The sequence below is a fragment of the Tachypleus tridentatus genome, chromosome 10 (assembly GCF_004210375.1).
Source record: "Tachypleus tridentatus isolate NWPU-2018 chromosome 10, ASM421037v1, whole genome shotgun sequence".
NCBI classification, from domain to species: Eukaryota; Metazoa; Arthropoda; class Merostomata; order Xiphosura; family Limulidae; genus Tachypleus; species Tachypleus tridentatus.
In genome coordinates this window covers 87,403,184-87,422,762 of record NC_134834.1, presented here as the reverse complement: position 1 = coordinate 87,422,762, position 19,579 = coordinate 87,403,184, and the positions used below count along the sequence as shown (strand labels likewise).

The 19,579-nt window shown below is 35.3% G+C and overlaps 1 protein-coding gene across 3 annotated transcripts in view; it reads right to left on the bottom strand.

The window, feature by feature from the left end:
- Positions 1-19,579, bottom strand: part of LOC143229811 (galectin-7-like) — a 33,891-nt gene that overhangs the window by 4,643 nt on the left and 9,669 nt on the right. The window contains exons 4-6 of one of the 3 annotated variants that reach the window (XM_076462606.1): positions 7,703-7,831; positions 1,123-1,218; positions 490-597 (exon numbers count right to left, since the gene is read on the bottom strand). In XM_076462606.1, the coding sequence (XP_076318721.1) occupies positions 490-597; positions 1,123-1,218; positions 7,703-7,831 (333 nt within the window). The remainder of the gene's footprint in view (positions 1-489; positions 598-1,122; positions 1,219-7,702; positions 7,832-19,579) is intronic. The other 2 variants (XM_076462607.1, XM_076462608.1) reach the window with 2 other exon arrangements.

Genomic DNA, 19,579 nt, shown 5'->3' with positions numbered 1-19,579 from the left:
ATCTTACTTGATCACAATATGTGATATTTGATTACAAATATGTAATATGTGACCTTGTTGCTAATTCTATCGAGATCTTGTTCCAGCATGAATAAACATTACTTGTATACCTCACTAACATCAAACTTTCCTAGAGTGACTAGGATACCCATGTCACTGGTTGTCCAAATGAAACATAAGAGAGTTCGTATCTTCAATGGACCATCCAACTGCCAGTGAAAAACATAACTAATTTTATGTATAATACAGTGACCAACTGTGCAGTTACCTTTAGCATGGAAAAACCAAAGAAGCTATTTTAACTGAAAGACACAGAACAGTGAGTAACTAGAGCAACAGTAGCCTTAGAATATAAGGAACATTATCCTTATATTCCAGTGTGATTTTAAAAATCTAAAACATTGATAACTAACTATAGGGGCAATACACAATGAACCCCATACATAAAAGCTACACTGACAATGTATACTGGTACCAAGAGTAACTCACTTTGCCTCTACCCAATAATGCAGCTCCACCTAGTAAAGCAGCACCAGCTGCCACACCTGCACCTATAGGGATAGCATGGCTTCCTTTGTGGTGACCTCCTGATCCCTGCTAAAAATACAGAAATTTTATATTTAAGATCAAATACATAGATTAAATTAACAGGAAATCAGAAGCAAAGACAATGTTAGTTCTCAAAACATTTCAGTTTAATATTAAAAACATTAAAGTATTTGAACTAGACTCAAATTTTTTTTTGTAATGAATTCTGTAAATCATTGTTAACTCAATTTTTCTCTGAGAGAAGAAAAAGTAAAGTTCCACTACAATAAGATTTTGAAAATGAAATAATAAAATAGAAAGATTCAATAAAACTGGTATTCTCACTCACGGTTCATACATACTTCATTACAGGATTAATGTAACAAGCATGGATAACAGTAAAAATAAAACAAATATTGTTAAGTAACGTAGGTCAACTAATAAATTAACTATCACCTTATAACTGGTCATGGCCACCAACAATTAAGTTGCTTTATTTTTTCTAAAGAAGTGAAATAATTTACAATTTATTAAAAATCCGAAGCTTGTGCATCATGATAAGGTATCACAAGTTTTGTTTACTGGATTACCAACCACTGGATATGCCGATGGATGCCCTAATGGCTGAGATGGATATGTCATTCCAGGCTGAGTGGGATATCCTGATGTAGGTGGAATATTGAAGCCTAGCTGAAATGGAAACAGTATGCACATGTATTTTATACAAGTCTGTTTGAAATTAACATTTTAAACAAGCTGAACTAAGGACACATTAAATGCATCTTTATGTTATATTATGATGATCTTATCTTCATAATAATAAATAGGTTGCATAGATAAAAGGAAAAAAAAATGTATGACTTCCATATGAGAAGTACCTATACAAAGTTTAACATTTTTTTGTTAACATTTTCCTAAACTGAAAATGTATTTCTGATAGAAATTTGCCACGCTGTCAGCTAGCTCATTCCAACAAATACCAACATGACCTGGTGTCCAAAAAACTGGACAGAGATAGATGATAGAGAGAGAGAGGCCAGTTTATTTTGAATATTGATAAGAATATGATGGTAACTAACATGGAATGATGTCAGGACCAATAGACAGCTGAGTGAATCAGTATAGATCATACAATTCACATATTGCACAGTTTTAGTATGATTCAGGGCAAGAGAAATGGCATACAATTTGGCAGTGAACACAGAAACTGTAGAGGAAATTCTGTGTGCTACAACTGAACTGTAACAAACCATAGCAGAGCATATAGAGGCACCCAATTTTGAACCATCTGTATATATGGGAATGGATGGATCGTTTGAAAGATATTCAGCAAATAAATAGCAATATTTCCTACCAGGAGTACCAGCCTTCCTCAGTTGACTCAAAGATATGTCACAGTTGGGGAAAGTAATTAGTCATGGTGAAAGAGGCCAATCTGTTAATACTGCTATGCTATTCAAAGATAGATCCAATTTTTATGATTATGCCCGGACACAAAGGCTAAAAGGAACAAGGGCAGATTTTCTATTATAAAAACATGACCCACTGAAGATAGAAAACACAACCCCAAGTAGGATGCTGTGGTAAAGAGCAAAGTTTGGAAGCATACACAAGAGACAGTTGCAAACAGTGAATTTACAGAGGGAGTTCATGGGACTCCACATACAAACATTGGACTGGAGAAGTACGAAAGACCCCACCACAAACCCGAAGTCCCTGATGGTGGATAGGATCCAGCATTTTCAGTGCTCAGGTTCAGGCAGAACCATAAACCATAGACCCATAGTCAAGTTTGGATCGAATAAGGACAACGATAAATTTTAAACACGGAGTATCGATTCACTCCCCAAGAGGTGGAAGAGAGGACACAGAAGATGTTCAGTGCTCTTATACATTTAACAAGAAGTTGCTTCATATGGGAAATAAAGTTTAATTTACAGCCAAACATAAGACCTAAGAACTTTGTCTCAGGGACAACAGGAAATACAACATCATCAATACAAAGTTCTGGATCTGGATGAATACCCCACTGGCAGCAAAAATGTATGCAAACAGTTTTAGGGATAGAAAGTTGAAAACCATTTGCTGTGGTCCACTTAAGTATATGATTGATTGCAGTTTGTAGCTGCCACTCAATAAACCTCATATTTGATGACTGACATGAGATATGAAAGTCATCAATGAAAAGACTTTTTGCAACTGTACAGAGTAGCTGTTCACTGATGGTATTAATCTTTATAATGAAAAGTGTGACACTCAGAACACAGTCCTGAGGGACTTCAAGTTCCTATGGGAAAAAAATGGGAAAGTGTTGAGCCCACATGGACCTGGAATCGGCAGTTCATTAAAAAATGCTTAATAAAAAGTGGCAAATTGCCATGCAATCTGTATGAGTGAAGGTCTCACTAAATGCCATATCTCCATGTTGTATAATAAGCTTTCTCTAAATAAAAAAAAAAGAAACAATATGTTGTTACTTCAAAAAGGCTTCTCTGACTGATGTTTCAAGGCAAATTAATGGTCTATTGCAGAGCATTGTCTTTGGAACCCACACTGAGTAAATGAGAGAAGATTGTTTGATTCAAGGAACCAAACAAGACTATCATTAATCATCCTTTCTAAAGTCTTACTGAGACAACTCGTCAAAGCAATGGGACAGTAATTTGAAGGATTCTTTGGATCCTTCCCAGGTTTAAAAATAGGGAATCGAATAACTTGGCACCAAGCATCAGGAAAGACATTCTCCTGCCATATCCAGTTAAAGACAGCCAGAAAAATAGTAAGATAGGCAGGAGAAAGGTGGCATAACATCTGATAATGTTTATCATCAGGTCCAACTGATGTATTGCCAGACTGATGAAACACAAGTTTGAGTTCCACCAGTGTAAGAGCAATTGTAGTCATAGGAATGATCAGTTGAAAAGGAAAGAGGCAGATGTTCATCTCATGTTTTAATAGCTAAGAAGGAATGGGATGAGTTTGAAGAGCTAGACACATGAGAGAAACATTCACCAAAAGTGCTGGTAATGCTCTGAGCATCAGTAACTTCATGACCATTGAATATTAAGATAGAGAGGGGGACAGAAGTATACCATCCACTCACCTTCCAGAACTTGTCCCATATGACTTTTGAACTGGTGGTTGAAGAAATGCTGGAGGTGTATTTAATTCAAGCTTCCTTCTGCCTTTGATGTCGAACTCACCGAGCCTGCACATGGGTTTGCTGAAATGCAATGCGGTTTGTAAGTGTGGGATATCAATGAAATTTATCCCAAGCACATTTCTGAGCTTTTCATGTTATAGAACAAGCAGAATTCCACCAAGGGCAGGGATGCCGTGGGAAAGATGTCGATGTTTTGGGAATGCATTGAGCAGCTGCTTGGACAATACAGTTAGTTACCACTGCTACACAATCATTTATCGACGATTTACATAAGATGACAGGATCAAGTTCTGAGAGAACATCAAAAGAGGGCCAGTCGGCCTGGTTCAACTTCCATTGAGGCACACAGGTCAGGTGGCAATGACCACAGCCAATATCTCTTAATATGATAGGAAAATGATCACTACCCTTAGATTGATGTAAGCCTTCCAAGAAAAGCAAGTGAAAAGCAAAGGGAAGCAGATAGAAAGATCTATAGCAGTAAATGACTGACTGGGTGCATGAAAATAAGTGTAAGAGTCAGTATTGAAGAGAGGTAGGTGGTGATTCAGAAGTATATGTTCTATAGCACAACCCCTCACATCAATACTATAATCACCCCAGAGGGTATTATGCCCATTAAGATCCCCCAATATTAAAAAGGGGATGGACAATTGCTCAATGAGGGCATTAAGGTCTGATGGATGATAATTTTTTCCAGGAGTAAGGTACAAAGAGCAAACAGTAATGGTACGACCCAAAGAGATAGGGATGGCTACAGCCTCCAAGAGCATATTCAATGACAAGGACCGGGTGGGCACATGTTCATCAACCAGCAGTGCTACTCTCCCATGTCCTTGTCTTACACATAACCTGTTATTTCAGTAAAAGGAGTACTGTCCAATTGTGACTGTATTAGTAGGTTTTAAAAATGTTTCCTGTAAAGAAAGACATTTGTGATGATAAAAGTCAATCAAATCCTCGATGTCATTCACATTTGATTGAAAACCTTGACAGTTCTATTGGATTAGCATGGCTATTTTTATTTATTTTGGAGGAGAAAATGGCAAGAAGACCTTCTGCTTGCGACCATGCTTTTTTCTTTACTGGATGTGGGTCAGTCACTCTCTAGTGATCCTGCTCTGGATCGAGTAAGCAGGTTGGTGTTTGTAGACATATGTTCCAGCGATTAAGGACATTTGTTTAATTTTTGGGGTGTCAAGAGAGGAAGACCCCATGGAAACAAACACCTGGGCTTGAACAAGGTGAAGTTGGGCAATAACTGAAAGATGTGGTAGGGACAAAGATAGAAGTAGATACTGATTCATTAACTTTGTTGATTTTGGAGGATACTAGATTAAGATGTGCTAGTAAGGATTCTGTAAGGAGGCACAGAAAGGTCTATATGGACTCCTACTGTAGTAGTGGAACAGATTACAGCAGCGTAAGTCTGAGATGGAATGGGGAAGAGTAATTTCCGAGCCTCTGGGAAAGTAACATTGTGAAGTGTCTTTAGACGTTGTACTTCTTTCTCTTCTACCCATTTAGGGCAATAAGAAAAATAGGAAGGATGTGGACCATTACAGTTAATACAATGTGGTTATAGTTGGCATTCAAAAGAATCATGGTCTTTACCAGCACAATGGGCACATGTCAAAGAACCACGGCAAGATGTTTTCGAATGATCAAATCATTGACAATGATAACATCTAACAGGGTTAGGGATATAAGGCTGTACCTTACAACTCAGATATCCTGCCTTGACTGTGGTAGGAGGACATGATGTTGTAAATGTTAATATCAGAACATTTGTCGGCTCCATAATCCTGTCTCTACGAGTAAAGATTTAGTGCACGGCTGTAACACCTTGGCTGGTGAAACCTAGGAAGATCTCTGACTCTGGAATGGTCTTTAAATCCCTCTCAACTAGAACTCCTCTGGAAGAATTCAAAGTAGAATGAGGAGTAACCTCAATGGGTATGTCCCCAATGGTCTTTGATTTCAAGAGGAGTTTGGAATGTTGTAATGAAGCTGTTTCCACCAAAATATCCCCAGAACATAATTTTTTTACCAATTTAGGAGAGCCAGCAAGCTCTTTTAAACCCTTCTGAATAAAAAATGGGGACGTCTGCCCTAAGGATTTTTCAGTTGAAGAATGTATAATTAAAAATCGCAGGACAGATTCAAGTTGCGAGTTTGAATGTAAAGAGTCATCAATGTGCAGTCATTTGCCAGCAGTCAGACTTTTCTCTATGCTGTCATGCTTGTTTATTTTTTTATATGAGGGGTATCCATAATAAAAAAAGTATATTTTGGTGCCCACAAACCCCATCCATCATGGAATCCTATGAGGGGATGCACTACAGTGCCATATAAGGTCACTGCAGCAATGCCAGGGTTTTGTGAGCATTATACCTGAACACCAGTATCAGACAATGTCCACTACACCTGTTGAGGACATCCTATGCTGGCACTCATTTAACCCTAGCACAAATGGACCAGCAGATTGATCTTGGGGGCCACCCCAAAATCACTCATCTACAGAAATTCAAGGCCAAAGTGGTGTATTGAAGTTGGACCCCTCAACCACCAGGATCTTCTCCTCCCCTTCACAGGTCACCACAAACGGCAAACACGCAGGTGGATGTTTAGATCCAAGAGGAGGTAAAATGAAAGTTCAGAACCTTCTCTGGGAGGTCGCCTCACCACATATAGGAACCCCAGAGATGCCAACCATTAGGATTTGAGTGTATTCATTACAATTTTGGTGTATACATTACAACTATATGCTCATACAGACAAATATTATGACTTGTTGCAACTCCCAAATTATTATATATTATATAGGCCTATACAATAAAGAGATAAATTGTTCCCCCAGGGCTTGAAAGGGGTGAAAAGAAAATTTCTAGTGAGATACAAATAAATTTTGATAATAAATAAAAGATATAGTCCAAATGGCTACTTGCCATAATCATATTTGTGCTTGAAATAATAAAAAATATTTGCGTCTCCGATATCTACCAATAGTTTGAGTGCTGTGCTTCTCCATACTGGGTACGTGGGGGAATGCATAGTTACGTCATCAGTGTTTGTCAGCCAATCAGCGCTCGAGTAGATGAGTATTTCTCGTTTTCTAAGCGGCATAGAAACATCAATGCAATCGTTCACAAGATGGAAAAAAAAAGAGGCCTCGTTCACCAGATTGTCTTGTTTCTGGCAAATCTAAAAGGACTAAAACTGTGAAAGGGCTCTGTCTACAATCATTACGCTCAGTCATTTGAAGTGGTTGGCATCTCTGAAATCCACATCGAGGGGGGTTATTATCAGCTATGAACTCCAAAAGCTCTACCACAGAGCCAACCCAATGTCTCCTTTTTAATTTTCAAATGTGACAAGAAGCAAAAACTTGTACAAAGAAAAAGTTTTCTTGATAATCCACAGTTACTGTATTTAATTAAAGATCCAAATGATGAACAAATAACAAATCATACAGTGGGGTCTCTGACTTGCATGTACCACCAGTCTATGGGGAATTGCCAACTCTTATAATACAAAACATAATGAGAAATCTATTTGAAAATGGTTTACACTTCTAAATTCACACAAATGTTTCATACAGATGATGAATTTTCAATGTGCAAAAGAAATGTTCTGAAACTTTTGTAATGGAATTTATGGCATATTTATATTTATTTATGCAAACCATTAATATCAGATTGCTATATTCTTTATTAATTCCTCAGTTCAGCATAAAGTATTTCGTCTCTTTCTAAAACAAAATAATGTTTTGATGGTCAAGGATTTAACACTCATTTTCTTTAGAATAGCATAGTTGAAGGTTAATATCTTATTTTTAAAATATAATTTTAGTAGTAGTGAAAAGTAGTGATCACACTTACTACTGATTGTCAAAGTATTTCACACCTGTTAAAATAATTCATTAATACTGATACGTATTATAACGCATACTGTTAACTGTTCATATATTTCAAGTAATTTATTGATACTAAAGTTTCTAATCACACTTACTGCTGACTGTCCAGATGTTTCAAATCTGATCATACTAACAGTGGCATCACCATCTACTGTTATGTACGTTATCCGTTGAAGAGGTAATCTGTGATGAAAATCTGCAAAGTGTTGATCATTCACAAATATCTAAAAGAGAATGCAAAAATGTAAATAAAACTTACATTTTATTGAATTAGCAAAAACATTACTTAAAATTCAAATATATATTTTGCTACAAGATTTCTACACAAATAACTTCCAGATTCTAAACAAAATTTCTAACATTTATTTCAAATATCTTGTTACTGATTTATTTTTAATTTTGCTCTTTTTTTTTTACCATTATCTATCTAGTACAAGCAAATTTATTTAATGTTATTCAGTTATTTCATTTATGAATCTTTAACATAAAACCAAAATGCAACATCAACCATAAATGTGACCTTTGTTAGTAAGATTAGGTTAGACTGAGAGGTGCTCAAAGCATGTCTCACAAAATCTAAGTTGTTTCAAGTGGCTATCAACAGAAAGCAACTTTAAAGAAAACTAACTAACCATTACTGAACATACAAATTAAATCATACTTTGCACCAAACAAATAGTCATTATGTTATCAGCTAAAGTACTCTGTCATTCACTCAAATGGTTTTGCTCACACTCACATACCAACTCTGTGTGGTATGGGATTTGATACGCAGTCTTAGTACAAAGTGTGTGTCTTGGGAGATTATCACATGGTCAAGTTGCCCTATGAATTGGTCGGAGTTCACAAATCATTATCATTTCACAGTTAGTGTAATGGATATTTGGAACTACAAACTTAATTTCTCCAAACGTAAAATAGTTAATTCTACAGAAGATATTTGATTGATTGTAAGGTAAGTACAATTATGTACAACTTTAATGGAAAAGATACACAATGAAAGGGATCTCATTAGTAACTAAAGAGTCACTACAAAACACTGGCTGAACCAACCGAGTCATTTGATTTGAAGGTATCTGTAAAACAAGTAATGAATGATGGACAAATGAAATATGGTTAATGAAGAAAAAAATTAGAATTTCCTCTTAAGAATATCTGACTTCTTACAATGACTCGAAATTACATCCTAACTGGGAAAAATAAGAGTCCAGAATGAAACAGACTTACCTAAATATAAAGCAACTATTTTTGTTTCTATAACTACAGGGATTGCAACATTAACCAGGTGAAGATACAAGTCTTAATGGTAAATCTTGTTATCAGCAAAAATGCAAGCAAATAGCTTTGGAAGAAAAAAATTGAAACCTGTTAGCAGTACTTCACTAATATAAGGCAACTAAGTTCACTCTAAATCTATTCTTTAATAAACCTTGTACATGAAGACAAAAAGAACTCCACAAGCCATCAATACGAAGGTAGTTTGGAGTGTACGACAAATGTTCTTCACCAACTTTAACAGAGAAGAGTGTGGCACTCAGAACAAAATTTTAAAGGATGACCAGAACTTGTTTGAAAGATTCAGAAAATGGTAATTCAAAGTGGTTCCTAAAATATTTTTTTCAAAAAACATTTAAGAAATTGGATAAATGATCACACAACCATATTAATGAAACTCTCTTAAGATTTAATAACTTCAAATGATATTATGTCCACTTCAAGTTAACTAATACATGAACCAGTTGTTCAGGATTAATAAATGTTTACTTGAAGTATGTTTCCAGTCTGATCAGATAGCATCTGAAGCATACTTGCCCGTAAAAACCACATATGATGTTGGAGGCATTCATTTGATTTCAAGAACCAAATGAGATAATTATCACTCATTTCCTTCAACACATTACAAAGACAGCTAATTAAGGCAATAGGCCAATAACATGCTACCCGACAATGAGAGTAAGAGATTAAAATAAGATGGAATCATGTATACTTTTCATTCATCATTTATATCTCATTCAAAATTATCATAGTATTGGTGAAAGAATAAAAATGCTACAAACTACTACAATCTAAAATCATTTATTGCCTCACTAATAGTAAGCCTATATCTATTAAATTAGTATAAACAGAATAAAACTTAGATCTCAACTACACAGACACAGACCTATGTAATCATAGTCCCTAAATACCAGCGTTATAAAAGCATATATCAAATAACTACAGTACTGTGCAAAAGTGTCAGAACAAGAGAATATTTTGTCATTCTTTACATTTTATGGGGCTAATTCTTCCACGCCATTACAGAATGTAAATTTGAACACTATGATAATGCTTCACTGATCCTTGTTGAAAACTAAATGAGCCATGGTGAGAATACTTATTTTTATAAAATTTCCATATACTTGTACAAAGAGCATGCTATAAAGGTTCTGCTTGACTCAATTAAGGAGATTTGATTTATCAAAAACTTGATAAATCAAATGTTATTTCCAAAGAAACTTTGTGGAAGTGTATTAGAGACATCTACAGTAAAATTCCAAAGGACACTTTGATCAAACATGTTTCAACAATGCATAAAAGACCATCTGCAGTTATTAAAGCAAACACGGGATACACAAAATATTACCTCTTTACTTAAACACTTTTACTGAGTTTCTATTGTACTAAATATGAAGATTAATGAAATGTTGATGTTTCATCTGTGATTTACCTGCCATTATTCTTTGAAAGTAGCCTGAAATCTAATTTTTGACTTTGTACATTACACTTCTATACAAATAGGAAAACCAATTTAATTATATATTTTAGGCCAACTCATAACAACCCGCATTGCCATTGGCTCAGAATCAATACATAAACAGAGACCAGACCCACAGTTCAGTTATTACAAATCTAATCAAAGAAGATAAGCCTAATGTAAAAATAACATATTTGGCAGTAATAAGTCTGTTATGCTGCAATTTAAATTATAAACTAAATACACATTTTTATTTTTATTTAAATACTTAAAAATATTAATATCATAGCCACAATGCACGCATATACTCATACAATTGGCTTACCTGGAAATACAAGCCTTCATCTCAATAGCCACAGTCCATTTCTTCTTTAAGTATTTATTTAGCAGAACTTAGATTACAGATATAAAGAAAAACATTTTTTATAACTAGTCATTGTTTCAATGTAGCATTAAGCAATGAGCCATGTTATTAGCACTAGCAGTGATAGCCTTGCTTTGAAGTGGTTGTGGCATAAGCAAGATATTACACCCGTGAGCTTGTAGCAAGCACACAAGAGTCCACCATGGATGAAGGTAAAATAGAAATAGAAAGTGTGTCAGGATTTGAGGTATATCACGTATAGTTGTATGTACAATGCAGCCAGTTATGCCCTCAACACAGTTTAAAAACAAAAAACGGAAAAACTGTATTACAAAAGGTTAACAAAACATGTCTAACTGCCCTTCTGAGATGTAATGTTGGACATATACAAGATGAAGAGGTAAGTAGATCAATAACACTAAAAGTTATTATCTGAGAATAGCTCTTCCACAGTTTTAACTCCTCCTCCCAAGTGGAAAAACTTCAAGGATCTTTACTGTACTGAGAAGACCATCCTCTTCCATAGTTGAAAACTATTCCCATCCTCATGCAGTGTTTCCAAACAACAATGTCAAAACTACATAAGTCAAAAGTATCCAAGATGTTCTCAAATGCCCAACATAGTAACACAAAGCCTTCAGATCCATAGAAGTGTAAACTTCCTATTAAAAACAGTAAAATGCACAACCATATCATACCTCTGAATTAAACCAAGTGCTATTATCATAGCATAAGAGATGTTATTTATTGTTTTGAAACACTGCACTTCCTTTTTATTCTTCTACATAGGTTATGATCATGAGTAAGAGTAGATAAAAGCTTTTACAGCTGACACATAAGTGACTAAGCAATACAATTGTTGCTTCTCTGAGTATTACCACCAAATACTGTTAAGCACAAGTTATGGAATATCCAAGTCACTAGTAGTTTAAATATCATAGGGTGTTTGGATATTGATAGCAAACAAGAAAATTGAAATATCCTGACTTGGTACTGGCAGAAGGATGAGGTAAAATAAAGGTAAGAATTATAACTAGTTATCATGTGATACTAATAAAGAAAAACAAAGTTTGGAGACTTGATATATATATTATATTACAATAAAATGTCTTCAATATTAATAGAATAATTAACTATACACACAGCAACAATAAATGTTGCAATGTAGTCAGAAAATTTATGGCAAGAAAACTAATGAAAGCTAAAGCATTACTAGACCAAAAACTTAAAAACATGTCTACATATGTACCAAAGTCAATTCAAGAGAATATTGTGCACTGAATGAAGAACATTCTGAAAAAGGTGACTTTTCAGGTTCACAGAATATGCCACCATCATTAAACAGCTCTGTCTCATCAATTCCATGTAATTCAAACTCCAAAACTAAAAAGTTTGCCAAACATTATTTAAAACAAAGAAAACTACATTTATGAGTTTCAAGTAACAGCAGTATATGCCGTAGGTATGTCATTGAGAATAGCTAGGTGCCCATACTAGTCTGCTGCCTATCATGCACATTCATCCAGTGCAACTATTTCTAGTCCAATTCATCTACCAAACTCTATACAAAAGCAAATTACAATATAGGCAAATAGACAGTGGAAACTTATTATTTTCCTATGTTGAAAATAGACTTTTAATGGTTACTAACCTTTACTCACATGTACAGCAATCTGCAAGCCTTGAACTCCCACTGAAGTTCAACTGCATCTTGCATGTAAATTATCATGCACCAACCCTCCTCAAATAGAAGTACAACACACCTTCCTGATGCACAAGACTCCCTCTATCAAACTACCACTTCAAGATTAAGCAGAAGAGAAAGCACTGCTTTTCAACAAGGAGGAAGGGTGTGAAGTGTGAGAAATAATTTCTTATCAGAAATATATTTTCAATATAGTAAAATAATAATTTCCAATAAGGTACATTACCCCTCTCACATGTATGGCTAAAATCCCATATTGAAAAGGTGGAAGGGCTGGTATAGGATAGAAATAAGCATCTTTCAAAAGCATCTGAAGAAGACACACAAAGTCTAAACCCTGTTGGGATAATGTACCACTTATAATCTGAGCCAAGAAACAGGTATTACATACACAAGATGAAAGTAGGAGGAACACAGCCAAAAAGGGAGAGAAAACTGATTAAGTAGGAATTTGAATAATTGTATATTGAAAGCTAAATCCCACAGAAGACTGCAGAAGAACCATCTACAGACACAAATGTGGGAAAAACTAAAACAGATGTCCTCTAAGGTGTAGTGCCTATAACATGACAAACTGTACACAGTTGGTGAACTCTGGTCCAAAGCCAAGTGAAATCAGGAATACAACCTCCAACCTGTGACAGAAGGATATACTGTGCAAACTGATCTATAATTGGGCACATGTGTAAATTCACAACACCATACATCCAAGAACCCAACATCTGAATGACAGTAGGAAGAAATGTGCTTATGTGGCAGGTCACAAATTCAACCTCAATGCATAACATCAGCCTGAAGTAGAGAAAACAGAAGTGAGCTGCTAAGGGAAAAACCATCACCTCAATCAACATTATTACTGTAACAAAGCTGAAGCTCAATGCCAGTCTCTGGGTTTCATTGCATGGAAATGGATTACTTCCAGAAATATCTAGCAACCTCACCCTCTGAATAGAACTGCACAGAAGTTGAATGCAACATAAATCTCTGTGATCCACTGCATGGAGGTGGAGATCATGAGGGAAGTTGAGAGGGAGAGGTAACACAACAACAAAAAACCTATATTGATTAATCCAGCTCCAATTCAAAACCACTCAATATAAACCAATATTCAGATAAGGGTAGGATGAAGGATCCTAACTGAAGTGCATTAAAAATGCAATGGATATACTGCAAAGCAACATCATCCTTCAGAGAGGACTGCACAAACAATTCCTGCTGCAACAGAAGTGGATTCATCCATAAAATACAAGCAACTTCACCTTACAGATAGAACCACATAGAAGCTGAGTGCAACATCAACTTCCAAGATCCACTACATAGAAGTGGAACATATTGGTTTGTGAACATGCATAACCTCACCCTCTGAATATAATGCCACAGAAACTGGTTGCAAAATCTACAACTGGAACCCATTGCATGAAGGTAGAACACATGATTAGAAAACTACACATCACCTACAACAGCAAAACACCACTGCCCTAATCTCTACTGGATGGAAGCAGATATGTTCAGAAGGATTTCTCCATGGTCCTCTACTTCAATAGCTTAGAACTGGAAAGTGTGAAGAGCTCCTACACTTAACTAAAAGAACAAGGAAGAGAAAATATGATGGAAAGTCCAGAGAAATACCAACACTGGAGACAGTGTAACAGGTGACCACAAAAATCATATTCTGAAAAGAAGAATGGCACTGATTTATCCAATCAAAGAGGCCAAAGGGGCAACATGGATGGGCAAATATACCATCCTATTTTACCCATGTAAGTCCAGGGATTAGTACAGTACAGGACAGTTACATTAATGAAATAAATATATTCCAAAGCAAAACCTACTAGTGATCTTGTGAAACACCCCATCTCAACAGTATGCATTATTTGCCTAGTATATGTCATGACCATGCAGTGTGGGTTTAAGATATGTGAAACAAACCTTGACAGAAAGGGCTCATAACTGAGTGAGAACTGAATCCTAACTGAAAAGTTTTCTCCAATGAACAACAAAGGAAAATGAGAAAGTACCTGATCACAGAGTACACATGTAAATACTCCAAAGACTATGGAAAATCTTCAAAAACAAATTGATGGAGAGAAGGAGACACCAGGAAGTCTCAAAGGTAATGAGAAAACAGGTGAATCAGTGAAAAGACAATCATTTCCAAAAAGATCCAAACAGCAACAAAACAACATGTTAAGGAATACAGTAAAAAGAACAATGATGTTAAGAAACTAGGACTAAGAGGGGAAGAAGGTGTATTTTCCAAGACCTCTCAAGGGATCAGCAAGTGCCTAAAAATGTAGGTGTATGTTAAACATGTTCTGTACAGGTGCTGAAAGAGTAAGACAAAGGTGGGAAAAAAAGGATGTGAGAGAAGAAACTGGAAGTCAAGAAAGGGTTGATCAACTGGTATAGAAACCAAAGCATAATGATCTGAAGTCTATGAAGGTTACAGTATGCTAACACCAACCCTAAACCAATAAAGAAAATGCTCAAAATAAACCATGGTATCAGGGAGAGGAAGGAAAACAGATGAAAATGGAATGACTTGAGAAAACATATATCCAAAATGGCAGAGTTCGGCATTATAGATTAAGTGGGATATATATGGAAAAGCACAGCATAGGCAGGAGAATGAAAAAAACTGCCAAAATCCTCTTCATTCATAAACAGGGTTGGATAATGCAAAAGAATCCCAAACACTGTCAGAAAAAAAAGGATGCCTCACACAGTGATCAATCTCCTGATGAATAGTAGCCAAAAAAATCCTCAGTCAATACCCCCAAACCTGAAGCTGGTAATAGCACTTGAAGTAACAGTAATAATATAAGCAGTTCCAAAACACAAACTTCAGAATTCATCTTAAACTGTAAAGTAGAAAATGGGAAGAAAGAAAAATTCAATAAACAAAGGCAAGTTATTGCAGCAAACAACTGCAGAAATATTTAATGGTAGCAAACAAAAAAAATTAATTAAATCACTACTTCACACACACCAAAAAAGAAATGAACACAAGTGCAACATATCTGTTCTTGATCACTGCTTAATGAGAAGTTATCCAGGGATAACTGGATCCAGGATTTGCATAGTGAGGCAGTAAAATCACCTGAAAACCCAAAATTGTAAAAAACATTGGTTTATGTAATAAGCCATAGCTCTTAGACTTTATATGATACAAAGCTGATTTTTTTTCTAATTTCCTATACCATATCAGTTGATAAATCAACAATTATTGTAATTAAAAGTCTGTTAGATCTCCTATAAAAAAATTTAGCTGCATGCAACTTTTTATGACATAGCTAAAAATAGCCCTACTTCAGGCCACAATTTGACCATGTGACATTCAGCTTTTTCAGATTTTTACCATATATTCTTACATCTCTGAATATGATCTACAAAAAAAATCAGTATGGTGTTCAACCTACTTTTTGAGTTATAATTTTTTAAAGTATCCTCTGACCATACATTTTTATTAAAAAAAATTCAGTTCAGGTGTGTTACTGTGTGCAAATATATCCATACAATTTTGAAAAATACCTATCAAAATGTTATGAATCCCACTGAAATATTTTAACCGGCCTTTCACAATGTTATGTTAAATAATGAAGTTGTAAGAAACAAGAAAGTATTAATTCATTTCTGAACAAGTTTATTGGCATAACTAGTTAGATCGCATGGCAATGCAAATATATTATCTATGCATTACAGTTATGCAGATATGGTTGAGTTTAAGATTCATAATATAATAAATACAAAGGTAAATCAGACACAAAAAGCACAGTGCTACAACAGGGGATAACTGAGAAAGATTATAGTCACACCAAACTGCAATAATCATGACAATGAAATGTTTCAAAAACTGCTTTGGCAATAAATTAGCCTTAACAACATCAAATAAACATTGCTTTGTTCGAAGTGTTTTCTCAGCCCAAACGAGCCGTTTTTGCATATAAATTGCTTTGTTCAGATAGCTTGAATAAATTTTTGAAATTTGAGTTTGATTATGTTGAGATCACTTTGACTTGGAACATAGTGGCGAGCACTACTGCCTTGCACGGTAGATGCACTTATCAGACAAAGAATATGTTGGAAAGAAATCCAGCTTTCATCTTTGTCACCTTGCAGGCCATGAGAACAGTTCGTTTCTTAATTTCTTTATAAATGGCACCAACACATCAGAATGTTCATCTGATCTACCTTTTATGTTTCCCACATACCATTCATGATCGTATATACATGCCACATAGTTCCCTGGCTGATAATTGTCATTGCTATCATTAGACCCTATTTGAGCTGCTGCAGCATCACTTTCACTGCTACTACCAACAGTTACAACTGTGTACACATCATCATCTGATAACCTTCTCATATAGAATGTGTTGGTAGAATAAAGCTATGATGTGACCTAATACCTGCCACAGTTTTGTAATTTTCATAGCACTCAAGTAGATCAAACTTTACACAATTCTGCAGGACTGATTCCTGATTGACAAGAAAGAAGTGAATGCCCTGAATGTGGTCCTTTGCCCAATGGTACCTAGCAGAGACACTTAAAGTTTGATAATTTATTATTTTTACACAACCTTGAATTTTTTGAAGATCATGTTCAAAGATGTAAGAATATATGGTAAAGGCTGATTAGAATATTTGAATGGGATTCATACATTATTTCGAAATTGTATGGATATATTTGCACACAGTAACACACCTGAATTGAAGTTTTGTTTTTCAAGTAAACAATGTATGGTGATAATTTAAAAATTATAACTCAAAATGTAGGTTGAACACCATCCTGATTTTTTTTGTAGATCATATTCAGAGATGTAAGAATATGTGGTAAAAATCTGAAAAGGCTGAATAACTGGTGACATGGTCAAACTATGGCCTGAAGTAGGGCAATTTTTAACTAAGTCATAAAAAGTTGCATGGAACTACATTTTTTACAGGAGATCTAACAAACTTTTAATTACTACAATTGCTGATTTATCAACAGATATGTTATAGGAAATTTAAAAACAAAATTCAGCTTTCTATCATATTAAGTCTTAGAGCTATGGCTTATTGAATAAACCAAAGTTTTTTTTACTATTTTGGGTTTTCAGGTGATTTTACAGCCTCACTATGAAAATCCTAAAAGAGATAAACTTGGTTTGAGACCATTTTTGAATTCTGTGAGATTAATTCAGTCAGTGTAGCAAATTTCAGCCTTCTACCACCATCACTCTTGCAGCTTTAAGGAGCCAAAGTTGCCCAAAAATGAATTTGCCAAAAATAACAAAAAATTAAGTTTTACAGGGCTGTAAATCAGAAACTATCAGAGATATTGATCTATTCTTTGGTAATTTTTCATTATATGGGTAGATGAGCACATGTGAATTTTGTCAAGGCATTCTGAGGGGGTCACCTGAAAAATTTTCCAAAATCTGGATGATTTAACATGGAATGACCCATAAAGAACTTGCACTTCACCCAGTTTACAAAGGAATAAATAATCTGGATTCTGTATATGTGGAACATTTCTCTCCCTGAAAGACATCACCAAGAATAAGGCAGATAATAAAAATAGAGAAATATTGTCTGACTTGGTCTGACATAGAAAGATTAGTCACTCTGCTAAGATGTAAAGATGTCAGTGAGTGATTTACATCAATCAAAGTAGCTATCACTGTCCTTAGCTTCCCTTCATCTTCTGCAGAGCCTAGGTAAATCTTCAATATGTAAAAGAAATTTGCAACAGCACCTGGGTGTTTTCTTATAGCAAAGCTACATTAGGTTATCTGCTGAATCCACTAAGGAGAATTAAACCCCTTATTTTTGCATTGTAAGTTTGAAAAGTTACTGCTGTCACACCAAGGAAAACTTTGCAACAGACTTACTTAAAAGAAGGCTGGCATATTAATTCACATAGCTTACTCTAGATACTTTAACCAGAGGAGCTTAAATTGAAGGCAAAGCATATATCACTGTTTTTCTCAATTAAAATTGTATTTCCTCTTATAGCCATTCTTCAAATTATAAGGTTTGAACTTTGCAACTCTGAGCATTGGTCTGATTTTATTTTGCTTGCTCCAGTCTTTTACACTCCACTCAATTACCCTTGGCAATATACTCTCCTCCTATGTCATTGCACCTTCTATCCTGGTAGTGTATTATAAGCACTTCATTCAAATAATTTTATCACTGTTCCAAAGCTGACACCATCTCAGTCTCTAACAACAGCTCTTAGAAAGAAGGAAGAGTGGGAGAGTGTCAGCAGAGGTAAAGGTTATTGGAAATATGTATCTTCCAAAACATACTACCAATTTACTGATATTTATACCTAGAAACTCATGCTGAGAAGGTGAAGAGGTCAATAAAGATATTATCTATACAAAAAGTATCTGCACTGATCAGAAGTGTACCAAGATAAGAGTGATACCCAAGTAGGGGGAACTCACTGTATTCATAACAGATATGCTCTTCACCATGAATTCAGTTCTTTTATTCAGGATGTAACAGTACATGAGTAATCATCACTATGAACCAGCCCCAACCAGACAGCTGAGGTACCACAGCTTGAAATTGGAATTAAAAGAGGTATTTGCTCTTATATTTCATGTTGGTGGTTAAGGCAATTGGACCATAACATTATACAAGAATATATTTTTGATTAGTTCCCAACCTACAGACAGAGTGATGCATTCTGAGCTACCAGAATCAAGAGAAAATAAGTAATGCCAAACCAGACTAATTATTTTCTTCACCTGAAGAAATCCAAAAGGCAACATCCCAGTTTTAAAAATGATGGGATCATGTATGCTTTCCTCAATCAAAGGAACAGAACTCATTTGCTCTGGAATTATGAACATTCAACCTCTCTCCCCAACCGAGTGAGTACAGAATATTCAACTTGTCCCTGAAATTATGGAAAGAATATGGAACACTGTGCTCAACCAAGGATACAGGATGAGTCCACTCCATGTTTGATATTATGGAGATAGTGGACCTCTTTCCATGAACAATATACCAAACAGATACTCAGCAAATAGAATGGCCATGTCCACCCCAAATGGATAGCTCAGCATCAAATCTGAATCATTACTACAAGTAGGCTCCCATGGAGGCTGTTGCTGCTTCTACTGACATCTGGCAAAATCATCCACTGACCTAGATAGAAGGACCTCCAACTTCACCCT